We start from the raw sequence: 23,609 nt of genomic DNA, 5'->3' as shown, positions 1-23,609 counted from the left end.
CCACGTGGGTGCTGACGGGAAAGAGGAAGGCGGAAGAGGAAGGGGGTGTAGCGTCAAGATGGCGGCGACGCTGCGGATCCAGAGCGACTGGAGTCAGGCGCTGAGGTGGGAGCTGCCCCTCGGTCCCTTTCCAGCCCCGATTTCCTTCTCCCGGCCCCGTGGTCACCGCTGGTCTTTCTCTCCGCAGGAGGGATGAGGGCGAGGCCTGGCTGAGCTGCCGCAGCCCGGGTGAGTGGTGAGGGCGACCTGTGGAGCGCCTGGGTGGGGGTGGTGCGGCCTTGAGGGGGGTGGGATCTGAAGGGTGGAGTGGTGGCCTGGGGAAGTCATTTAAGGAGAAATAACCCCGCGGGTCGAGGGAGCTGGGATCTGTTGGGAGCTGTGGGGTCGGAGGGTTGAGGGTGGTTGTGGAGGGGGTACGAAGGTAAGGAAGGTTGTGGGGGTATTGAGAAGAGTGGAGGGCGTTTTGGGAGGGGGTGTGAGATAGGAGAGAGATAAAGATGGTTCTGGGGAAGTTTAGGGGTTAGATGGAGGGAGTGGGGAGAGTTTTGGGGGGGACTTTTTAGGTTAGGAGTAGGGTGAAGGTGGCTGGGGGTTTTGGGAGATGAAGGTGGCTGGGGGTTTTGGGAGATGAAGATGGTTGGGGGTGGGCTGTGAGTAGGGAGTGAGGGGAGTTTTGGGGAGAGAGAAATGAATCTGCAGGTTAAGAAGAGGGAATGAGAGTGGTTTGGTTTGGGGAAACGGGGTTAAGAGGGTGTGAGGATGGCTTGGTGAGGCCTTGTGCGTTAGGAAGGGGGGGGGAAAGATGGTTTGGTGGGAGTTAGGAGGGGGGTGAGAATGGTTTGAGGTGATGAGAGCAGTTTTGGGAGTATTCTGGGGATAAGGACAGGGTGAGGATGGTTTGAGGAGTGGGAATAGACTGTGGAATAGGAAGGAGGGGTGAGAATGGTTTGGTGGGGGATAGTTTAAGAGACTCGTTTGGATTAAGAGAGGGTGGGAATGTTTTTGGATGGGTTAGGAGAGGAGTGAAGATAGTTTTGGGTGGACAGTGTGGGTTTGGAGAGGGTGAGGATGCTTTGAGGGAGGTCTGTGTGTTAGAAGGAGGGAGTAGAAGTGGTTTTGCAAGAGGCACTATAGGTTAGGAAAGGATTGGAGGTTTGTGGGGGGATACTGTGAGTTAAGTGGAGGGGTGAGAATGTCTTGGGGGGCACCCCTGGGTTAGGATGGTTTGAGAGATGCCTGTGGATTGGGTGGGTGGTGAAGATGATATGAGGGGAGACTGTGAGTTAGGATGAGTGGAGTGATGACAGTTTGGGGAAGCTCCACAGGTTAGGAGGAGAGAGTGAGGACAGTTTAGAGGAGTCATAGAATCATGATAGAATGGCCTGGGTCGAAAAGGAGCACAGTGCTCATCCAGTTCCAACACCCTGCTGTGTGTAGGGTTGCCAGCCAGCAGCCCAGGCTGCCCAGAGCCACATCCAGCCTGGCCTTGAATGCCTCCACAACCTCCTTGGGTAACCTGTTCCAGAGTGTTAAGAGGTGGTGAGGGTGGTTTTGGCGGTAGGGAGCAGAGGGCTGTGGGTTAGGAAGAGGGAATGAGAATGGTTTATTGGGAGGGAGGAGGAGGAAGCAGTGGTTAGGAGGGTGTGAGGATAGTTTTGTGGGCACCTGCAGGTTAAGAAGAGGGTTGAAGGTAGTTTAGGGATGAACCCTGTGGGTTAAATGTGAGGAGGTTGAGCTGATGGCTGCTGATCTCTGCAGGGAAGCCCACGCTGTACGGCAGCCTGACCCGCCGTGGGCTCAGCACCGAGGGCGTCCCTGACATCGCTGCCTCCGAGGGCTTTGTGGTCGGCGAAGTCACCAAGGTGACAGGGCTGGGGGAAATGTGGGCTTAGTAACTGCTTCTTTCCATAGGTGAAGGGGCCGTAGCCTTCATGCAGCTGAAACAGTCGCTGTCACCTGGTCTGCCTCTGTGCGGTGCTCAGGTGTCTGTGGAGGTTGTAGTGAAGTGTGGTCGAGCTCTTGGCCCAGGTGACAGCTGTAAGATGAGAGCTGATGGCTTCGAGTTGCACTGGGAACGGGTCAGATGGAAAAGGAGGAAAAAAATCTGCTTTGAAAATGTTGTAATGCACATCATTACACGGCTACCCAGGATGTGGTGAAATCACCACCCCTGGAGGTGTTCCAAAGTCGCGGGGGTTGGGCTGGGGTTGGGGGATCTTTGAGTTCTTTTCAAAGGTTGAAATTGATGTGGTAATATTTCTCTGCTTCTCTCATCACCAGTTGGCTGTAAGCTGTTTGTGCCCCAGGCGTTTACGAGCGTTTCAGAAGGACTAACAGCACTTGTGCTTTTCTCCCCTAGAAAAGCATTCTCATTTCTTGTCCTCATGAGAATGCATCCACCAAATTCTTGGCACCATACACGACTTTTTCCAGGATTCATCAGAAAAGTGTAAGTGACCTTGCTCTGTAAGAAATAGCTGGCAGTGACTGAATGCTTTCATGATACACCTGACTGCTCTGTTCCTGGTCAAGTGATAACTTTGTGTGTAAACTGGTTAGTAAACCACATCACACCTTATACATAACAGCAACGATCCTGGTTAAGCTTCACACACAAAAAAAAGTCCAAGATTCTATAGATGCTTGTGTGTTACCTCTTAAAACTGATCTGTTTTATTTCATGGCTATTTGTGCTGTTATATTCCTGGAGGTTCCTGAAGTTCAAATTGCCTTGTAACAGTTGTAAGAAACTGGATGCTTGACTGAGACTGGGTAATATTTGAGTCTGACTTTATTTTCTCTTTTGATAATAAATAAATTTAAAGATCCAAGTGATTTCCTGATTTCCCTGTATTTCCTAGGTTATTTCATATGATTTTTTTCATATTAAAGTTTTGATGTGAGCACTGGAGTATATTTATTGTTCCTTGCAAGGGGGTGCAGTAGAGGAGTAGTTGTAGAGGAGTCTGACAGCTAAAAGAGCCACAGGGATGTGAGAGGAATTGGGCTGGGGTTTCTGAGGGTGCTCTGGGAAGTCTGGTTGGCTTCCCAGCACAGAGCAGGGCTGAAGGCTCAGGGCTGAGCTGTGGATACCAGAACCTGGTGTTATGGAGCTGCAGGTAGTAAATGAGTTTGGAGAAGGCCCTGCTGCTGGTAGGTTTGTTTTCTTTGTGATCAACAAGAAACTTGAATTTCCCAGTGCCACAGAGACCAGACGTGGCCTTCTTGGAACGTTTCCTCTTCTAGTTGTCACTTTGGTTCACAGAATCACTTTTTAACCACTTTCTTGCAAGTGCTCTAATCTGCTCATATTCTATTCCATGGTGGATTCCACTGTGGAGTCATTAGATAGAGGGATTAGTATGTCCAAAAAAAAACCCCACAAGACAAAAGAGGCTCTGTGCACTGAGCTCTTCATTTTTATGAAACCTCCTCCTGTTTGCAGTGCTCGTTTGCTGTCATTTAATGAAGCTGTCTGTGGTGCTTGCCATAACACAGCTGCATTGAGCTTCCATTTGCAGGATTAGTGGAGCAGCCAGGAATTGAATGCTGTGTTCATTCATCTTAATCTGGTTTGGATTTCAGAGACTATAAAAGCTCAACTTGTATTTTAAAATATACATTCACCAACTTGCCACTTACTTTAATGAGACCTGCTTGTTTTATTGAGCAATCCTCTTTCTTGCACCTCGCAGTCTGGGGCTGCAAGAAGCACAGCTCCTCCCTGATACAGAGCAGCCAACTTGGACCTGAAATTTCCTTTTTGCACTGTGGAGGAAGACAAAGTTGGCTTTGCTGGGCAGTGATCTGTGCATTTGCTGAATGCTTCACCCTGATAGGGAAATGATCCAAGAAATGATGGAGCTTGCAGCCTGCACGCACAGCCAGCTGCCCTAATGGGAGCCCCTGATGGCTTCCATTGTACACCTGACTCGTGATTTATTGAGTAAATTGTTGTGATAAACTCAGCAGAAAATGCTGAAAAGCAAAGTTTGTGTTAATGAAGCTTAACAGCAATATAAATCGAGATGCCTTTTGACACAGGCAATTCCACATCTCTGCAGCTGTTTTAAAAGGCAGCAGGGCTGTGCTGAGCCCAGGCTTGGCACAGAGGCAGCTCCTGAGGCAGAGGTGAATCACTTCTCTCAGCTCTGTGCTACTGAAGGGTTCCCAGCTGCCCTTTTGTGTGATAAATGCAGTCAACATTCACAGCATAGCAAAATGGAAATGCAGGCAGAAGTGTTGAGTCTGCTGTCACAGGGCTGTGATGGCTTGCAGCTGTGCTGCAGAGCTCCTCTGGCAGCAGCTGAAGCAATATCCATTAACGTGTGCATGAGTTTAAAGCTCAGCTCCTGTTGCCCTGCTTACCTGCTGCTGCTTCTTCTGAGTGCTCATGCTTGTCCTTGCCTGTTTCTGTATCCCTCCTGAGCACCTGTGAGTGCCATACATCAGCAAGGTGTTTTGTTCCTTTGTAACATCCTTCACAGGCTGCTTTTTGCTTAAGAGAGCAAATTGCCACGGATTGTGGTGTTAAATTAAGCATCGCCCAGGTTAACCACATGTAAGTAAACATGTTTAATGGCTTTTTTAATAGCTAAGGCACTGCCTTTTCTTTCAGTATCTTCTAACTCCTGTTTTAATTCTTGAACTGGCTTTATTTAAAGTGGAGGCACAAACTCTGGGTGATGCATGTGCACAATAAGGTGCCATAAGAACTGCAGTCTGCATTCCTCAGTGTGACTTCTCGCAGTGGGTTGGTGTTTCTCGTGTCTGTCGGTGGCTTTTGCCACTGCAGTGCTTTCTTTTAATCCACAGAATGCAAACAGAATCACTTGGAAGGTTCTGAAGGTAATGCAGTGTGAATCCAACAGCCTCCAATTCTTGTAAGAGAAGGCAGCGTTCTTCTAGTCAGCAGTGACAGCTTCACTGCTTCCAGCAGGATGCAGTGCTGCCGTTAACCCTTGCTCTAACAAAACCCAGGTGCTTTTTCTGCCTTTTATTGCTGTAGTTCATTTGGAAACCTCTATCTTGCAGTGTGCTCCTGCAGCTCGGAAAGCAAATGGGATCCTGGGCTCCATCAGCAGAGGGGTGGCCAGCAGGGACAGGGAGGTGATTGTCCCTCTCTGCTCTGCTCTTGTGAGGCCCCATCTGCAGCACTGCATCCAGGGCTGGAGCCCCCAGCACAAGAAAGACAGGGAGCTGTTGGAGAGGAGCCACAAAGATGAGCAGAGGGCTGCAGCACCTCCCTACAAAGACAGGCTGAGGGAGCTGAGCAGCCTGGGCTGCTGTGAAATGTGGAGGTTGGTGGCCCTGCCTGTGGTGGGGGGGGGTTGGAGCTTCATGATCCTTGAGCTCCCTTCCAACCCGGGCCGTCCTATGATATCAGATGTAGTTTCCCTGTTACCTTACATCACTTCATCCACAACTGCAACACATCTTCCTTTCTCAGTGGCAGCAGTAATGTCTTTCATTGTGGGAATGGTGATCCTGTTAGAGGAGTGTGAGTTTAACATCTGTTGTCTTCCAAGGTACTCAGGTGTGCTGGTGTTAACGCAGAGCATGCAGTTGTTTGTACCCTGCTGTCACAGAGCCCTTCTGAGGAGACAGCCTGCTTGCATCAAATCAGTTCTAGTTCAGTGTTTTGGGAAACTTTGGCTCCATAGGTATCTTAAGCAGTGTCTGCAAGCTGGGCAGGCAGGGAGTGCAGTTATCTGGGGTTGTGAGGAGCAGCTTAGCTCATTGCTTAACTGCATATGAGAGTTGCTGGGAAAATCCAAGCTTCATCTGCTTCATCTGGAGTGAGCCTAAAATCCAACCTCTTTCCATGCAGCTTTCTGACTCAGCATTGCTCTTCTCTCTGCTTTGCACATCTCTGCAGTGAAACGAGCAGAGAATAACAATTTTTTTATGTCTGGTTGGTGGCATTTAGAAGAAATCTGGGGTGCTTTGTGCCAGCTTCTGGTCCCCCAGCTCATCTCATCATAGAATATCCTGGGTTGCAAAGTAGATCAATGCTCATCCAGCTCCAAGCCCTGCTGTGTGCAGGTCGCCAACCAGCAGCCCAGGCTGCCCAGAGCCACATCCAGCCTGGCCTTGAATGCCTGCAGGGATGGATGGGGCATCCACAGCCTCCTGGGGCAACCTGTTCATTTCATTATCCTCTCTTCACGTAAAGGCATAATTGATGGCTCAAAATGTATTGAGTTTGAGGAGACAGAGTCAGTGAGCTTAAGGATGTTAAATGTTAGGGGGTGTTACTGAGCTGAAATCTGTAGCTGAATGTATGGGCACTTCCAGGTGTTTTTAAAGAGTTAAGCAATCTGTCTTGGTGAGATAATTGTGCTGGATGATGTACTTAGCACATCTCTTGTGGGGTTGTACGTTCTTGAGCAGGAATTGCTATGTACAGAATCACCTAAAGCTAACATACTCTGTGTTTTGTCCCTCCTGCAGATTACCTGTCTGGATATTTCCAGTGGTGGAGGCCTCGGTGTGTCTACCAGCACAGATGGGACCATGAAGATCTGGCAGGCTGCAAATGGAGAAATAAGAGTAAGAGCAGCAGCTTTATTTGGTGTTGTGTTGTCTCTGACATTGCAGTGTCCAGCTATGACCTGGGGCAGGCTGTCTGCATGCTGTGGGCAGGCTGGTGTCTGGTTCTTGATTGAAAAGCTGATGGGAATCTGTACATCTTGGAGGTTTTCTGTTGTGACTGTTGGAAAGCACAACTGCTCTGAAAAGAGAGAATGCTCATCAGTGTGATGAGAGCTCGAAGATGAGGAGTTACAGCTGGAGGGAACTGACAGCTCCTAGCCTGCGTGCTGCAGGCACTGCTTTATTCTGTGATAGAGGAGGAGAAACTGCCCGTGACACTTAATCTGTTATTAGAAACAAATGTAATTCCTTTGCTTTGCAGTGAGTGTTCACATAACAGAGTGAGGCTCAAAGTGTCCCTTTTTGCCTGCCTAGAATTCAGATAAATCTGTCCCAGGAGTGCAGACCTGGAGGATCTGAGCTTAATCCTCCACCCACGTGGTAACACCCATCTCTCCAATGTCATAGCTCAAAAATTGCTTGGCATGAGGGTGATGACAATGGAACTAGCATGTAGTTCTTTGTTTTTCCAGAGACTATTGGAAGGCCATGTGTATGATGTGAATTGTTGCAGGTTTTTCCCATCTGGCCTTGTGGTTCTGAGTGGGGGAATGGATGCCCAGCTAAAGATCTGGTCAGCAGAAGATGCCAGCTGCGTAGTAACCTTTAAAGGTCACAAAGGAGGTACAGAGTACTTAGCCTTTAAAATGCTTAACCTGCCATGTGTGTGTCATTGCATTGCACTCAAGGGCTGACCTTCAGTCCCCAGCCTGCTGCACCTCGTGCTGTACGTTTGTGTTAGATCTCAGTGTGTTACATCTTCAGCCTCCAGGAATGTGAATAAAAAGATCAGTGGTTGCTGTGTTAAACAGCTGAAACTTTCTCTTGATGAGCTGAGGGAGGACACGATCCCTCAGCCTGTTGTGAGTGCCACAGGTGGAGCTCTGACCTGCAGGAGCGGCCTTGCTGCTTGCAAGGAAGTGCCTCCTGCTCGTTCCCAGCTCATCATGCTTACCTTCAGTTGCTCCAGAGCCTCTTTCTTTTTATTTTCCTTTGCCTAGAAAAGCATGCAGCAGCTTTAAGAGACGTGCAGAAGGTGAATGGGCAGTTAGTGCCTTGAGGGTGCCATTCTCACTTTCAGCACCATGCTCAGCAAGAGCAGCTGCAAGGATGCTTCAATGAGGATTTCTCTGTCGAGGCTGGAATAAGCTTCTTCATTCTCAGATGTTCAGCTCTGCCCTCTTTGATCTTGCTGCTGAAAATGACAATAAATTACTTGCATAGAGGATTCCTGGTCCACCTTCTGTGGTGCTTTGAGGGCTGTTTGCTGTGATTGCTCCAAACTCTTCCCACTGACACTTTATTCCCAATGGATTGCAAGGCATGGTGAGCCACCCAGAAAGCCTCCTGAGAGCAAGCTTTTGGGCAGAAATGTCTCCCATCCTTGGAGATCAGTGAGGTCAGGCTGGCCCAGGCTCTGAGCACCTGATGGAGATGTGGGTGTCCCTGTTCACTGCAGGGATTTGGAGCAGGTGGCCTTGAGAGATCCCTGCCAACTCAAATGATTCTATGGACAGAGCCTCTGTTTGACATAATCTCTGACAAGATTTGGTTTTCAGGACCATTCATTCAGAAGCAGCCTGAATTTATACGTGCTGCTTAAGCAAGCTCCTATTTTACTCCTGTTTACCAATTTAACAGTTGGGTGAGTGTGAGCAAGTCCAAGTGAGCTGCAGATGCAGCATGGGATGCCCAAAACACTGCTCAAATCCCACTTTCCTGAGCAAATAGCACAGCTCTGCACAGGCTCCTGTTCTCCCCGTCTCACAAGGTGCTTTGCTGAGGGCTGTGAGCCATGCAGCCACCTGCTGAAAGCCTGATTAACTTGTTTTGCACTGAACATGCTGTTGTTTTTGTGTGATCTAATTGCATGGCTTTAAAACAGATTCACACAAATGTAAGCAAAACATGGCAGGCAGTGTGATGGCATTGGGTCAGAACAGCTGTTTGATGCCTCCAAGGTTCACCTTCAGAACTCCAGCCCAAACTGCTTGGCTTCTGCTGATTCAGGCCCTGTTATTTCAGTTTGTGATGTTTAATGACTGCTTCTGTAGGGAAAGTATTAATTAAGTCTTCTAACCATCTCACTGTTCCCTTCCAGAAAAACACTGTCATGTTGGTTTTGTTGGCTTTTTTCTCAAATCTGGACTCAAAATGGAGTGGCTGGGGGCATTAGCATTTGCTAAGGCTGCTCTTTTGATGTTCCTGCAGCTGGGTAATAGAGATACTGCTTGCCCTGTGCAGCTTTTGGGATTATCCAGAGCTGTAGTTGGCAGTGCTGCAGGAGTGCTGGGCTAGACAGCTTCCTGCCCAAGCTAGAGGTGAACTTTGGAGCTAGAAACTTGGCAGGAGCTGCAGTATCAGCTAAGTCTGAGATGTGGGAGGTCATTGCCCAGTTCTGCTCCAAGTGACAGCTCATGGGGGGGACAGGGGCCACAATTTAGGGGGTTTAACCTTGTAGAAATCCCTTCCAACCTCAGCCATTCTGTGATGTTGGTAGCATCCCACCCTTGTGCAGCGTGCTGGATCCACTGGGAGCTGCTGTCTTTCACACAGACTCCTCTGTGGTCGTTGCCTCGGGGGCTTGTAGGTGGGTGCATGGTTGCCCTGGGACATGTATGCTTCTCTCAGCCTTTGCCTTCTGTGCTGTCTCTGAACACGGCCTTTGCTTTGATGCAGGTATTTTGGATACTGCCATTGTGGATCGGGGAAGAAATGTCCTTTCCTGCTCTAGGGATGGCACTGTACGCCTCTGGGACTGTGGCAAATCCTCCTGTCTGGGTGTCATTGCTGACTGTGGCTCCCCCATCAACGGCATCGCTGTGGGCACTGCTGATGACTCGGTGAACCTGGGCACGCCTGAAAAAGCTCCCAGTAAGGAACATTCTGAAAGGACAACCTTTATTTCCCCTTTGTTTTGTCAGCTGGTGCTGCAGGTGTAATTCAGAGAGCGTGGCATGCTGCCTATACCTTCCCTAGGTCACCAGAATGCAGCCCTGTGGAGGAATTCAACCTTACCTTCCAGCTTGGGTGATTAAGACTGCAGCCTCGTTTGCTGTTGGCCTGCTTTGCATAAGAGGGGTTTCAGCAGTTGTGATCCCAACCATCTGACTTGAGGACATTGTCTCCCTGTGCTGCTGGAGTAAACTTTTGTCTTCCTCTCAGGTGAACGTGAGGTTGGGACGGAAGGGAAAATCCTGCTGCTGGCTCGAGAAGACAAGAAGCTGCAAGGAGTTGGGCTGCAGAGCAGGCAGATGGTAAGGAGGCTGAGATTATCAGTAGTGCTTCCAAATACCCCTCTGCAGGAGGGGATGGGAACCAGGACTGTGCACACGCACTGGTTTTGTGCTCCTGTGTGAGTGCTCAGGAGCTGCTATCTATCCAGCTCTCTGGGGAGCAATGCCTTTGGATGGGGTCCCAGGTTGCAGTGTTCTCCCCTGTATTTATTCACTGAAAGAGAGACTAAAGGCCAGTGCAATAAAGGGATCCTTTCTCTCCTTTTTTTCTGGGTAGGTTTATATATGGGGGGGGTTGAGGAGTAAGAATTGCTCGTGTGTTCCACCCAGGTATGTGGCAAACTAAACAGCAGCCAGTAGGTATCATTGAGAATGCAGGAACTGAGGCTGTGTCTGCAGGGCTGCTGCTTTCCCAGCACTCCTTCCCTGTGGCCTGCTCAGGGGCTGCGCAGCCATGCAGCTGGAGTGTAAAATTGCTCTTTGTTTTGAATAGCATGTAAAGGGATCTGAGGTGTTCACCAACCCATTTCCCTCCAGCCAAGGGAAGGGAGTTAGCAGGTCTGAGGTCCTGAAGATCCTACAGGACTGTCCTGGGCTGTAGGACACAAACTTCTGGCATAGCAGATTTAATTCCTTGTGGAGAATGAAAATTGAGTGGAGCAGATGCTTACTGGTGAGTGGGGTGTCAAAGGCTTGGCTGGCAGTAATTTGCAGCCCTGCAGCAACGGTTGTGGCTCTGTGAGAAGGGAGCAGTCTTCACAAACCTGCTTTGCAGATCTGCTCTTGCTGTTGTGTCTGAAGACAAGTTTGAGCTCAGTGTTGGTCTGCCTGTCATGGTGTGATGGATCTCTTCTCCAGAGTGCCCCAGGGGCACTCACTGATGGCAGTAACCTCCCTAATTTGGCACAGCTGGTTCTAGGGCACTGTTCTCCCACACATCTTGGAGCAGAGTTGAGAGGGTTATTAACCTACCTGTGGATTTGTGCCATGACTCACAGAAACAACCTTACTGACTGAGTAAATTGCTTCCTATTCCTGGCTGTCCTGCGGCTGCTTTGGCACATCTGTGACACTTGCTGTTTTTTATATTCCCAGGTGTTCCTCTTTGATGGATCTGATGCATTCAATTGCTGCACGTTCCTCTCAAGTACCTATTTCCTAGCAGGGACTCAGGATGGGAACATCTATCAGCTGGATGTGAGAAACACCAAGTGAGTGCATGCCTGGGGCTGCAAGTACTGAATGGCAATTGTGGGTGGTTGTTTTCCTCTGAGGAAGAATCAAATCAAAGGCTCTGGCAGACATTGCCTCTTCTGAAGGTGGATTCAGCCCAGGCAGTGGCACTGTGAGCTTTGGAGCCCCTTGGCATCTTTCCTTTCTCTTGGGGAGCACTCAGGAGGATGTTTGGCAGGAGATGCTCTGAGGTGGCTTTTACTGGTGTGAAGGGCAAGCTCCAAGCAAGGAGCATCCAGATGGATGGGGGAGGACAGGGGAGCCTGGCATGGAAAAACCTGGGAAGTCTTTCATGCACGATAAGCTCCAAGCTTGTGGCTGTTTTGGTAGGGATAATCCCTGTGTCTTAATGTTCTCCTTATGTATCTTCTAATCACTACCTCACATTCTTCTTTCAGCACTCAGACTTTGGGATGGATTTTGATTTGTCCATAATGCTTTTCTTCTTCCTGTTCCTTTGCTTTTTCCAGTGCTCCAATCCAAGTAATTCACAGATCAGGAGCACCAGTGCTTTCTCTGTTCCCGTACAGAGATGGATTCATTGCCAGCCAAGGTAACTCAAGTGCTATGTACAGATTTTGGAATTGAACTGAGCAGTTTTATGCTCTTTATGCCCTCTCTTATATACAAGCATTGGATGTCCAAGCCTCTAGAAGAGGGCTCAACCAAATGTCCATTGCAAAAAGGTGATGTAGTGGAACCTCCTATTACATAGTTGCTTTTTGCCTTGTGATTTTTCTTGTGCTCCCCGAGAACAGGGCCTGCATGGAGCTTCTCAATCATTACAGCCTTTTCCCATCTCACTGATGCCCTCACAGCACGTCTCCATTTTCTTTATAGAAAGAACACGGCCTGTTTTTACTCCTCACCCAATATTCCTTCCTTCCTTGGTGTTCTTTCTGCTTGCACAGGTGATGGAACGTGCTTTATCATCCAGCAAGACCTCGATTATGTCATCGACCTCACAGAGGCAGACTGTGACCCTGTGTACAAGGTAAGGAATATGGTGTGTTGACTGAAGTAGAGTGCTTGGGGAAAGGTGATGCCAAGCATCAGGCAGTTGCATTTACCTCAGGAATTGGCTGCCTGAGGTTTTCTGTTAATGTTTGGCATAAGCAAATGCTGTCAGCATCTCTCTGTGGTACGTGGTAGTATTATGTCCACTTTGCAGGAGTGGAACTGAAGCAGAGAACTAACTTATTTGTGGAGTAGATCTGGCAGAATGGTTTTTTTTCTTGTAAGGAAGCTGGAATTGATCTGTGCTTGGGAGTTTATGGGGGTCAAAGCAACAACTGGCAGCACAGTGCTGCCTATCTTCAGCTCCTATGTGATGTGAGACCACAAAAGTGAATTCAGCTCTTCTGTGTCCACACAGATGGGAGGCAGTGAGCTGTGTTCCCTGGGCTCTGCACCACATGGTGCAGAGGATGGAAACTGAAGGAGATCAGCTTAGTTTTAAGTGGTTCCCCCTCTGCAGTCCTTTCCTGGGCTGATAAACACAAGTTTAGCATGCAGCATCATTCTGAGTCTGAAATTTGACCTGCAGAATTCAGGGAATCATAAAATCATGAAGGTTGGAAAAGACCTGTAAGGTTACCAACCCCAGCACGTCCCACCATGCCCCCTGCGTGCCCCCATCCCTCAGTGCCACATCCCCACGGCCCTTGAACAACCCAGGGATGGTGACTCCTCCACTCCCTGGGCAGCTGTGCCACTGCATCACCACTCTTTGGACAATGCTTCTTAATACCCCACTGACCCCTCCTGTGGTGCAGTGTGACGCCTTGACCTCTTGTCCTACCAAATTCAGCAGTACCCAAGGTTCCCCTTCAGATCTATCAGAAGACCCTTTATGTGAGCACTTACCTGCCCACCTCTGAGACAGGAGTGAAATCTTCAGCAAATTCATACAATTGTAGAATGGCAGAATGGCCTGGGCTGAAAAGGAGCACAGTGCTCATCCAGCTCCAACCCCTGCTGTGTGCAGGTCGCCAACCAGCAGCCCAGGCTGCCCAGAGCCACATCCAGCCTGGCCTTGAATGCCTGCAGGGATGGATGGGGCATCCACAGCCTCCTTGGGCAACCTGTGCCACTGCCTCACCACCCTCTGCCTCCAAAACTTCCTCCTCACATCCAACCCAAACCTCCCCTGGCTCACTTTCAAGCCATTCCCCTTGTCCTGTCACCACCCACCCTCACACACAGCCGTTCCCCCTCCTGTTTATCCGCTCCCTTCAAGCACTGAAGGCCACCATCAGGTCTCCCTACAGCCTTCTCTTCTCCAAGCCAAACAAGCCCAGTTCCCTCAGCCTTTCCTCACACAGAGCTGCTCCAGCCCTCTGCTCATCTCAGTGCCTCCTCTGGACTCCCAGAGCTCCCCGTCCTTCCTGTGCTGGGGGCCCCAGCAGGACGCAGCGCTGCAGATGGGGCCTCACAGGAGCCGATGGAGGGGACGATCACCTCCCTCTCCCTGCTGGCCGCCCCTTTCTCATGCAGCCCAGAACACATTGGCTGCATTCCGGGCTGCAGGCGCTCACTGCTGCCTCATGCCCAGCTCCTCGTCCACCAGGACCCCCAGTCCATCTCCGCAGGGCTGCTCTCCAGGACATCTTCCCCCAGTCTGTGTCAATACCTGGCTTTGCCCCGACCCGATGCAGCACCCTGCACTCGGCCTTATTGCACCTCATTGGGTTCTCATGGGTCCACTTCTGTGTGAGATGGCAGGAGGTGCTCACCTGCAGTTTCCCCATAGAACAAATGTGAAAGATGTCCCATCTTTGGAAGTGCCAGAGCCAGGTGTCAGGGCTGCACTAAGGACAAAGCAGTGCATTGCTCAGAATGCACATCATCCCACAAGAAAGGAACCATCTGTTCTGAATATGTGAATTTTTTTCAGTGAGCTGTTAGGTACCAAAGGCACAGGAGAATGTTTCTCCCAGGTGACAACAATTAATAGGAAAGGTCTATTTTCCTAAAAAGCCCAAGGAGGCTGTGGATGCCCCATCCATCCCTGCAGGCATTCAAGGCCAGGCTGGATGTGGCTCTGGGCAGCCTGGGCTGCTGGTTGGCGACCTGCACACAGCAGGGGTTGGAGCTGGATGAGCGCTGTGCTCCATTGCAACCCAGGTAATGCTATGATTCTATGAATTTTCAGAGAGAAAAACATAAATTGGCTCGTGTATCTTTTAGATGTGTGGGTGCTTTTCTTTTTGGGTGCTTCTCAGAGTGGTGGCAGAGCTGTTGGCTTCCTCTGCTTTTCCCCACGCCCGTACCATGAGAGCTGCTGTACTCCCACCCCGCTCTGTTGGTTTACTGCATTTTTTTCCTCCTTTTCCAGGTCGCTCCGTGGGAGAAGCAGATCTACACGTGCTGCAGGGACGGGGTGGTGCGGCGGTACCAGCTGGGCGACCTGTAGGGTTGGGGGCTGTGCACAACGGGGCCGTGAGGGCTGTGAGCAGGGCTGGGGCTGCTTCCGCTGTGTTCAGCTGCTCAGCTTTGTCCATTACGGCCGATTTTTATCTGTCGTGGGGGTGACCGCTGTTGGTGGGTGGGGGTTGGGGATTAAAGCGTGGCTGTGGGCTGAAATAAAGCAGCTTTCATAGAGCGCGTGTGCGGGAAAAGCCGTCATTGAGCTTCAAAAGGCGCGTGGGGGGCGGCTCCGGTGGGGGAAATGGCGGCGCCGGAAGAGCCGTAGCTCCCGTCGTGCTTCGCGCCACCGGAACCGGAAGTGCGACAAACAGCCGGAAGTGCGGCCTGGCTGCGTTGCTGTGGCGACCCCGCGCGGGCTGCGTATCCATAGCGACGGAGCCGCCATGGGGCAGGATTACTACGCCGTGCTGGAGCTGGACTCCACCGCCACGGACGCCGACATTAAGAAGGCGTGAGGGAGGGACGGGGACGTGTGGGGGGAGGAGGCGGCCAGATTGGGCCTGGGCTCGGGGCAGCCGGCCGCCTCAATCCCACCACCGGGCCTGGCGGGGGCTGCAGGCCGCGCTCTGCTCCTCCCCCCGCAGGTACCGCCTGCTGGCCTTGGAGAACCACCCGCAGAAATGCAAGGAGCCGTGGGCGTGGGAGCGGTTCCGGCTGCTGGCAGAAGCCTACGATGTGCTGAGCGACCGTAAGCCGTGGGGGCTGAACTGCATAGAGTGATAGCATGGCCTGGGCTGCAAAGGAGCACAGCGCTCATCCAGCTCCAAGCCCTGCTGTGTGCAGGTCGCCAACCAGCAGCCCAGGCTGCCCAGAGCCACATCCAGCCTGGCCTTGAATGCCTGCAGAGATGGATGGGGCATCCACAGCCTCCTTGGGCAACCTGTGCCACTGCCTCACCACCCTCTGCCTCCAAAACTTCCTCCTCACATCCAACCTAAACCTCCCCTGGCTCACTTTAAAACCATTCCCTTGTCCTGTCACCATCCATCCTTGTAAACATTCATGCAGTGCAGTAAGCCTTGCTCACATCCAACCCATCCTCACTTTAGGGGCACTATCTACCTCACCTCTGCCCAAGCGAAGCTTGGGGCTGAGGCTTTCCTCCATGACGAGAAGGAGAAAATCATAGAATCACAGAATGGCTGAAGTTAGAGGGGATGTTAAAACCCTGCCATCCCTCTGATGTGGACTGGGTGCCATCACCCTCCCCGCTCCCCCATCCAGCTCAGGCTGCTCAGGGCTCATCCATGGCCTTGTCACCTCCAGGGATGGGCACCCACAGCTCTGGGCAGCAGTGCTGGGGTCTCACCATCCTCTGGGGAAAGCATTTCCTCTTCACGTCTGTTCGGAGGGCGTCTTTTAGTTTAAAGCCATTCCCTTTTGTCCTATCACTATCAGACTGTGTGAAAAGTCCCTCTCCCTCCTATTTATCAGCTCTCTTCAGGCACTGGAAGGCCTCAGTGAGGTCTCCTCACAGCCTTCCCTTCTCCAGGCCGAACACCCCCAGCTCCCTCAGCCTGTCTCCATAGAGAGGTGCTCCATCCTCTGAGCATCCCCATGCCCTCCTCTGGACCCACAGCCCCACATCTCTCCTGTGCTGGGGGCCCCAGACCTGAGTGCAGTGCTCCACACAAGGGCAGACAGAGGGAAGCAATCCCCTCCCTGCCCACTGCCCCCTCTGTTGGTGCAGCCCTGCTGGCCTTATGGGCTGCGAGTGCACACTGCTGCCTCGTGTCCTGCTTTTCTCCACCAGAACCTCCACATCCTACTCCACAGGGCTGTTCTGAGGGCGTCCTTCTCTCAGTAAAATGGCTGTTCCCAATCCCTCCTTGTCCCCTAGCCGTAAGGAGAGGCATCTACGATAGGTTTGGTGAGGAAGGTCTCAAAGGTGGCATCCCTGTGGAGTCTGGAGGTGAAGATGCTTGGACTGCTGGTTACGTGTTCCACAACAACCCCGACAAAGTCTTCAAGGAGTTCTTTGGAGGACACAACCCCTTTGCAGGTGGGTGGGTGCTCTGCTGCCATCCCTGGGGCAGCCTTTAGGGCTGTGCTCACCACCAGCCCCTGAATTGCATGGTCTGTCTCAGTGCTTCTTCCTAACGGACCTCAAACCCCCCTCAGCCCCACCTCTTGTTTTGGGCTGGGTGCCCCCAGCTCAGGCTGCCCAGGGCCCATCTGTGGCCTCTGGCACCTCCAAGGATGGGGCACCTACAGCTCTGGGCAGCAGTTTTAAGGCCTCACTGCCCCCTGAGTGAAATATTTCCCCATTATCTCATCTCCATCTCCTCTCTGCTGGAAGTTTTGTTCTCTCTTTCACCCTGGGACTGGGGTTTGGAGCCCTGCATCCCTCACGCTGCCCCATGCAGAGTTCTTCACCAAGGATGGCTTGGAGGTGACCCTGCCCTTTGGAGGGCTGCGAGGAAGAGGTGTGATGAAGCAGGACCCCCCGATGGTGTGGGACCTCCACGTCTCCCTTGAGGATCTCTTCTTTGGCTGCACCAAGAAGATGAAGATCTCCCGTCGGGTAAGGACAGAGAGCTTGTGCCAGGCAGGGTGAGGACTGCTTCCCCACATCACATCACGTTGCCCAGGGTGCATCCAGCCCAGCCTGGAGCTGTTCTGACAGCAGAGGTTCCCCTTCTCTACCCCTGAGCTCATCCACCCTTGCAGGTGATGAACGAAGACGGCCAAACCAGCACCATCAAGGACAAGATCCTGATCATCGACGTGCAGCCGGGCTGGAAGCAAGGCACCAGGGTCACGTTTGAGAAGGAAGGAGACCAGGTAACCACCGTGACCTGAAGTTCTGGGCTGGATTTCCTCAGGCACAGCTGTGTGTTCTTTGCAGGTTTTCCCCTTTCTGCTGTGTCCCAGCAGTGGGAGCTCAGGGTTGTTGTTCTGCCACTGCTCCTGTGTGGACACGTGGCTGTGCTGTGCCCTTAGTGCTGACCCAGGGAAGTGACAGATTCCTCCGGAGTGCGGCTGCGCTGCTGTGCTCAGAATCAGAAAGAAAGGAGCCCCTTCTGCCTTTGGGGTCAACAGAACAGAAAGGGGTGCTGTTCTGTCTGCCCTCACGTTTGCAGAACTCGCTCTGGTTTCCTTTGGCTTAACTTTGCTAAAACACACTGTTGGCTTTTTTGCCCTAAGTGAAGAAAATGCTCTTTTCTTACAAGCCGTCAACAAAGGCGCAGCTATTGGTGTCCCCTCTCTGAAATGGTGTATCCAACCATTCCCAGATCTTTTTTTCCCCCCCTTTTTAGGGCCCCAACATCATTCCAGCCGACATCACCTTTGTTATCCAAGAGAAACCTCACCCGAGGTTTAAAAGAACCAAGGATGACCTCATTTACGTGGCCAATATCCCCCTGGGAAAGGTGAGGAGCAAAGGGAGGGGATCCCAGCTGCCGTTTGCCTTCAGCCAGCAGCAGCAAAACGTGCAGAGGAGGGAGGATGGTGCTGGGTTCGAGGCCTTGGCCCTTTTGGTGTCTGGGAGTCGTCCTTCTTGGCCGCCCCACTGCTCTCATGGATAAGGATTTGGGTCCCAGTGTGGCCACAGCTGCAGCTCGGGGTCCTGCCCTGTGTCTGCAGGCACTGATTGGCTGCACGGTGGATGTGAGGACGCTGGACGGGCGGCTGCTGAACGTCCCCATCAATGACATCGTGCAGTGAGCAGAGGGCTCAGCTCAGGGCGGGACGTGGTGCAGAGCTGCAGAGGAATGGGGGCTGTGGGAGGAAGCCCTGCAGGCTGCTGGCTGCTCTGCTTGGGTTCTTGGATGCTCCAAGAGCTTTGGGAGCAGGCTGGGGGATCCCGACCTGCAGGCAGAGTCCCACTGTGCTCTGCTCACCCTCAGGGTGCTTGGAGAGGCAAAAATGGGGAGGTGGGAGCTGGATGGAGCGGTGCTGCCTCTGGGTTAAGGAATGTGAGGGCAAGGGGAGGAAAGGGCAGGGTGGGCTGGCGTTGGGTGGGAGCAAATCTGCCTTCAGAAACCTCACATGTGCACGCAGGGCACCGTGTGGGGCCGTGCTGGCAGGAGATGCTCTGTGCACCTCAGTGGGGCCCCATCTCCCCCATCAGGAGCCCATCTCAACCACCTTTCTCAGCCCTCTCTCGCTTTGCAGCCCCACGTACTGCAAAGTGGTGCCTGGGGAGGGGATGCCTCTGCTCAAGGACCCGCGGCGTAGGGGTGACCTCCTCATCCACTTCAATGTCTGCTTCCCCAAACGCCTCACGCCCGACAAGAAGCTGCTCCTGAGGCGTGCGCTGCTGTCCTAGGAGCTGTCAGCCTCCTGCTGTCCTGGTGAGGCTGCCAGCACTGTGAGTGAGGTTTAAAACAGGGGATTTCCCCACGTGTCAGGACCCCATCCGTCCACAGAACGCTGCTGGGGCTGCTCCCACCTCCCCAGCTCTGCTCCCCTCGTGTTTCAGTGCACTGATTGCTGCCCTTCTCCCTTCCTTCTGCACTGCAGCGTTCCCCAGTTTTGGGCTGCTCCCTTCTGGCAAGACCAGAATCATTGAGGAAAACACCACGAGGATTGTAACCCAACTGCACCTCCGGACCAGGAGAAAAACCCACCCCTGTAATAAAAATAAGGTGATGGAGCCCCGAGTCCTGCTGAGACAAACCCCATAGGGGTGATTTATTTGCAGCATCAGTGAGGAATACCTGGATTCACCACATCCCCCATCCCACACTGCTCCTTCCCACCTCTCTGTCCCACTGCTGCCGGAAAGCACCGCTGTTCCCAACTGGAAAACCTCAACACCTTCTTCCTTCCTCTCCCCTCTCTGCTGTGGACCTTCCCTTCCCTTCTTCCATCCTTCCCTTCTCTCCATTCTCCTCCTGCTGGTCCCTCACAGAGCCGCCTTTGGTCCCTCTCATCCCACAGGGTTGGGGACCTTTGCTGTCTCCCTTCAGCAATTAATATAATTGACTGCTGCAGCTCATCAAAGCTGACGAGTGGGGCTGGGGGCGATCAGGGGGGTGCAGACCGGGCCAGCATCACCACACGCTGCAGCTGCTCATAGGAGATGAACATCACCACGTTCCAGGAGCCGAGGCGCAGGAAGGAGGGGACGAACCTGCGGTGAGGACAGCAGTGTTGGAGGGGACGTCAGCCATCCCTGCTTTGTGCCACAGTGGCAAAATGAGGCCGGTGAGCAGAGCGCAGCCGATGGCGTCCCACCACTCACCCCTTGTAGAGGCCAGCGATGCCATCCTGCAGCAGCAGGGCCAGCAGGCAGCTCGGCACATTCCGGTACTGCCCAGGGCTGGCATTCATGTACCGCGTCTTCACCACGTCCACCGGTGACGCCACCACCGTGGCGCAGAATCCAGCCCCAAAAGCAGCCACGAAGTGACAGGGGATGTTGTCTGCGGGGCAGAACGGAGGTGAGGGCTTTTGGGGGGGCTGGGGCGGCACGTGGGGCTGCACCTTCGGTCCCGTCCTCACCTGCCATCAGCTGCGCCCGCAGCAGCGCGTCCTTGATGAGGTCGTAGGTGACGAGCTCACCGCAGTTAATGATGGCATTGCGGGCGATGTTGGGCAGCGTCCCTGTGGGGAGGGCGCTGGCGTTGGCACGGGGTGCCCCAGTGCCACTGTCCCTGTCCTCAGCTCTGTCCCCATCCCTTGTCCCCATTCAGAGCTGAGAGATGGGGTTCATAGAATCATTTTGAGGGAACTGGGATTGCTTAGCTTGGAAGAAGCTCTGGGGAGACCTGATGGTGGCCTTCAGTGCTTGAAGGGAGCGGATGAACAGGAGGGGGAACGGCTGTGTGTGAGGGTGGGTGGTGACAGGACAAGGGGAATGGCTTGAAAGTGAGCCAGGGGAGGTTTGGGTTGGATGTGAGGAGGAAGTTTTGGAGGCAGAGGGTGGTGAGGCAGTGGCACAGGTTGCCCAAGGAGGCTGTGGATGCCCCATCCCTGCAGGCATTCAAGGCCAGGCTGGATGTGGCTCTGGGCAGCCTGGGCTGCTGGTTGGCGACCTGCACACAGCAGGGCTTGGAGCTGGATGAGCACTGAGCTCCTTTGCAACCCAGGCCATTCTGTGATTCTATGATTAAGGTTGGAAAAGCCCTCCAAGATCCCCAAGTCCAACCCCAACCCAGCCCCACCATACCCACTGACCATGTCCCTATAGTTCTCATAGAAATTCTTCACCTTTAAGAAGGGCCCTGGCGCTGCTGCCCAGAGCTGTGGGTGCCCCTCTGCATGCTCAAAGCCATGGATGGAGCTACGGACCCAGGGCTGTGGGAGGTGTCCCTGCCCATGGAGGGGTTGGTGCTTGGGGGGGCTTTGAGATTTCTTCCCACCCAAACTGCTCTGATGCTGTGTCCTGTTCCCATCCCATGTCATTCCTCTGTTCTATTTCATCCCTATCCTCATGCCATGGCACACCGTCTCACGTGCCTTCCTCATCACTATCTCCTTTTCCATTCCATTTCCACCTCCCATCCCATCCCATCCCATCCCATCCCACCCCATCCTATCCCATCCCACCCCACCCCACCCCACCCCATCCCATCCCATCCCATCCCCATCCCATCCCATCCCATCCCATCCCCATCCCATCCCATCCCATCCCATCCCATCCCATCCCATCCCATCCCATCCCATCCCCATCCCATCCCCATCCCATCCCATCCCATCCCATCCCATCCCATCCCATCCCATCCCATCCCATCCCCATCCCCATCCCATCCCATCCCATCCCACCCCATCCCATCCCATCCCATCCCCTACCTCTCCACAGCCCACGCACTCCCTCCTCCCTGGCGATGGTCCTGTAGGCATCCACGGTGCCGCTGTACCGACGGTTGCTCTCTGGCAGTGCCCCAAGAGCCTGGAACCTCACCTTGACCACGTCGGTGGGCTGGGCGCACGTCACCGCCACGGCCCCCGTGGTGCAGCCCGCCAGCAGCCGCACCAGCAGCCCTGTGCCTTGGGGAAGGCACGTGTTGGGACCCCATCCCGTGCCACAACCAGGGAGGGGGGTGACTCTGGGGTTTGGGGGTGCATTTTGGGGAGGGCTGTGCAGCTAGGGCTGGGTTCTGCACGCTTTGGGTGTGTTGGTTGCCACTGAGGTAGTTGGTCCTTGCTGGGATGAGTTGGTCCCCCATTGGGGTGGGTTGGTCCCTCTTTGGAATAGGTTATCCCTGCTGGGTTGAGCTGGTTCCCTATTGGGGAAGGTTGGGGGTGGGTTATCCCTACTGGGATGAATTGGTCCTCCATTGTGGTGGGTCAGTCCCCCATTGGGATGGGTTGATCCCTACTGGGATGAGTTGGTCCCCTATTGGGGTAGGTTGGTGCCCATTGGGGTGGGTTGGTCCCCTACCAGGCTGGGTTATCCCTACTGGGATGAATTGGTCCTCCATTGTGGCGGGTCGGTCCCCCATTGGGATGGGTTGATCCCAACTGGGATGAGTTGGTCCCCACTGGGGTAGGTTGGTTCCCGTTGAGACGGTTGGTTGCCCATCGGGGTGGGTTGGTCCCCCATTGAGGTGGTTGGTCCCCCGTTGGGGTGGGTTGGCCTGGTGTCTACTGGGGCCGTTGCACACCAGGTTGGGATGCACAACAGGGGTGAGGTCCCAGCCCCCACTGCACTCACTCTCAGCCCCTTTTGGGGTGTAGAGCTGCTTCACAGAGTCGTAGAGCCCGATGCGGATGGAGGCGAAGCTCATCTGCCGCTGCAGCCCGGCCACCAGCCCGCTGTAGAGGCTGCGGGGTCCCTCGGTCCGCACCATGGTGCTCAGCGTGCCCAGCACACCCCGGTACTCCACCGTGTTGGTGCTGCGTGGGATCCTCACCTCGCCCTGGATCTGTGGGGTGCCCACACGTCACCTCACCCTCTGTGTCCCCGCTGTCCCCGCTCGGTGGCATCGCCGCAGTGGCTCTCAGCACTGTGGGAGCTCCATCTGCCCTCAGGGTTCTCGGGGCTTTTACCTGCAGCCGCACTTTGGCGGTGTCCAGGGGGAAGGTGCAGAGGTCGGCGATGCAGGCGGCCGTCCCGGCGCTGAAGAACTTCACGGCAGCTGTGGGGGGAACCTCGGGGGGCTTCAGGCCCACCATGACGGCTGGCAGGGAACGCAAAGGTTTGGCAATGGGACGCCGCGTCCTGCGGGGCTCCTGGCTCACGGATGGAGATGGCGGTTCGCTGCCACGGCTCTGATTGGCTTCAGACAAGTACAGAATCAAATCCCGCTCTGTTTCTCTGCATCCTTAGGGAAACCGAGGTCCGGAGCAGCCTGGTGCAGCCTGCTGAGTCCTGGTGTCCCACAGGTCCTTACCGCGGGCTCCGTGTCCCCGTCTCACTCCTTCCACCCACATGCAGCCCCGAGCGCCAGCTCTCTGCCCCCAATTTATAGCACCCGGAGGACGTTCCAGGCGCTGCAGGGATCGGGTGACAGCACAGCCCCGTCCCCCACTTGGCATTTGAGCTGCTGAGAGCGGGGCCGCCTGGCAGCTCCAAGGGGTGACGGCATTTCAGTCCCTGCGCCAGAGCTTTGAGGGAGCAGCACTGGAAAATACGATCTGGTCTGATTAGGAGCCTGGGGACAGACCCTCTGTCCCCAGCACGAGGCTGTCATTAATCCCACACAGCTGCCAGGTTTGTTTATCACACAGGGATTTCCTGCACCGCAGCCGCCACCGCGCGTCCCCTGCGCTCACATGGAGGAACCCCGAGTTCACATCCACGGGGCACAGACAACAAAACCACCGCCCCATTTGGCAGACAGCGATGCACAAAGGCTGCGGGGATGGGAAGCAGCTCCAGGATGGGGTGAGAACTCAACAAAAGCCCTTTTTCTGCTTTCTTAAAACTCACAGCCACGGAACCCCCAGGGCAGCTCCATCCCCACCTTTGGGGACACCAGCAGGACCCCCTCACCCCGCTCTGCTCCACCTGCACTGCTTGGAGGTATTCGATCCCGTGGATGCAGCTGGCAGTGCAGGCACACAAAGCCAGAAATGGGCATCACTTTATTGAAACACAAACAGCACTGCCACAGCAGCGCGGACACAACTTGCAGCACGGGGATCCGGCGTAGAAATGTACAG

At 53.7% G+C, this 23,609-nt stretch overlaps 3 protein-coding genes across 8 annotated transcripts; 2 read left to right on the top strand and 1 right to left on the bottom strand.

Annotated features, from left to right (window-relative positions):
* The first annotated feature begins 12 nt into the window (after positions 1–12).
* On the top strand, positions 13–14,662 carry PAAF1 (proteasomal ATPase associated factor 1). 3 transcript variants are annotated; one of them, XM_048941842.1, is made up of 12 exons: positions 13–105; positions 188–228; positions 1,759–1,862; positions 2,360–2,449; positions 6,454–6,552; positions 7,128–7,278; positions 9,334–9,528; positions 9,820–9,911; positions 10,986–11,101; positions 11,594–11,676; positions 12,035–12,117; positions 14,461–14,662. In XM_048941842.1, the coding sequence occupies exons 1-12, from the start codon at positions 59–61 to the stop codon at positions 14,536–14,538; spliced, it is 1,179 nt and encodes a 392-aa protein (XP_048797799.1). In that variant the 5' UTR covers positions 13–58; the 3' UTR covers positions 14,539–14,662. The 3 variants fall into 3 exon arrangements, with proteins under 3 accessions (XP_048797799.1, XP_048797809.1, XP_048797820.1); XM_048941852.1 differs by lacking the exons at positions 13–105; positions 188–228 and having other exon boundaries at positions 1,758–1,862; positions 2,281–2,449; XM_048941863.1 differs by lacking the exons at positions 13–105; positions 188–228; positions 1,759–1,862; positions 2,360–2,449 and adding an exon at positions 2,456–4,561.
* Positions 14,663–14,844: 182 nt separating this feature from the next.
* On the top strand, positions 14,845–19,930 carry DNAJB13 (DnaJ heat shock protein family (Hsp40) member B13). 4 transcript variants are annotated; one of them, XM_048942246.1, is made up of 11 exons: positions 14,845–15,003; positions 15,137–15,240; positions 16,393–16,554; positions 16,919–17,076; positions 17,223–17,336; positions 17,813–17,926; positions 18,141–18,217; positions 18,672–18,850; positions 19,020–19,144; positions 19,603–19,706; positions 19,820–19,930. In XM_048942246.1, exons 1-8 carry the CDS (start codon positions 14,936–14,938, stop codon positions 18,823–18,825), a joined length of 951 nt encoding a protein of 316 aa, XP_048798203.1. In that variant the 5' UTR covers positions 14,845–14,935; the 3' UTR covers positions 18,826–18,850; positions 19,020–19,144; positions 19,603–19,706; positions 19,820–19,930. The 4 variants fall into 4 exon arrangements, with proteins under 4 accessions (XP_048798203.1, XP_048798192.1, XP_048798198.1 ...); XM_048942235.1 differs by lacking the exons at positions 14,845–15,003; positions 15,137–15,240 and having other exon boundaries at positions 15,480–16,554; XM_048942241.1 differs by lacking the exons at positions 14,845–15,003; positions 15,137–15,240 and having other exon boundaries at positions 15,480–16,554; positions 18,672–18,867.
* Positions 19,161–23,331, bottom strand: LOC125691908 (mitochondrial uncoupling protein 3-like). Its single transcript, XM_048941877.1, has 7 exons — positions 22,838–23,331; positions 22,494–22,723; positions 22,159–22,369; positions 21,294–21,491; positions 20,004–20,105; positions 19,744–19,924; positions 19,161–19,632 (listed from the first exon to the last, which is right to left on the bottom strand). Exons 1-7 carry the CDS (start codon positions 22,980–22,982, stop codon positions 19,527–19,529), a joined length of 1,173 nt encoding a protein of 390 aa, XP_048797834.1. The 5' UTR covers positions 22,983–23,331; the 3' UTR covers positions 19,161–19,526.
* Positions 23,332–23,609: the final 278 nt, after the last annotated feature.

This window comes from Lagopus muta, chromosome 1 (genome assembly GCF_023343835.1).
Source record: "Lagopus muta isolate bLagMut1 chromosome 1, bLagMut1 primary, whole genome shotgun sequence".
Classification (NCBI taxonomy): domain Eukaryota; kingdom Metazoa; phylum Chordata; class Aves; order Galliformes; family Phasianidae; genus Lagopus; species Lagopus muta.
Note: the sequence above shows the minus strand (reverse complement) of the source record. Positions and strands in the feature narration are given on the sequence as shown.

Excerpts from the sequence above, each read along its gene's own strand:
- DNAJB13 (XM_048942235.1), top strand. The coding sequence starts at position 16,110 with ATGCCCTCCTCTGGACCCACAGCCCCACATCTCTCCTGTGCTGGGGGC. Across the intron at positions 17,077-17,222 it reads AGATGAAGATCTCCCGTCGG|GTGATGAACGAAGACGGCCA; the intron begins GTAAGGACAGAG and ends CCACCCTTGCAG. Across the intron at positions 17,337-17,812 it reads TTGAGAAGGAAGGAGACCAG|GGCCCCAACATCATTCCAGC; the intron begins GTAACCACCGTG and ends CCCCCTTTTTAG.
- LOC125691908 (XM_048941877.1), bottom strand. The coding sequence starts at position 22,982 with ATGCCAAGTGGGGGACGGGGCTGTGCTGTCACCCGATCCCTGCAGCGC. Across the intron at positions 22,724-22,837 it reads ACGGGGACACGGAGCCCGCG|CCAATCAGAGCCGTGGCAGC; the intron begins GTAAGGACCTGT and ends ACTTGTCTGAAG. Across the intron at positions 21,492-22,158 it reads CACCCCAAAAGGGGCTGAGA|GCACAGGGCTGCTGGTGCGG; the intron begins GTGAGTGCAGTG and ends GCCTTCCCCAAG.
- PAAF1 (XM_048941842.1), top strand. The coding sequence starts at position 59 with ATGGCGGCGACGCTGCGGATCCAGAGCGACTGGAGTCAGGCGCTGAG. Across the intron at positions 229-1,758 it reads GCTGAGCTGCCGCAGCCCGG|GGAAGCCCACGCTGTACGGC; the intron begins GTGAGTGGTGAG and ends TGATCTCTGCAG. Across the intron at positions 9,912-10,985 it reads GGCTGCAGAGCAGGCAGATG|GTGTTCCTCTTTGATGGATC; the intron begins GTAAGGAGGCTG and ends TTATATTCCCAG.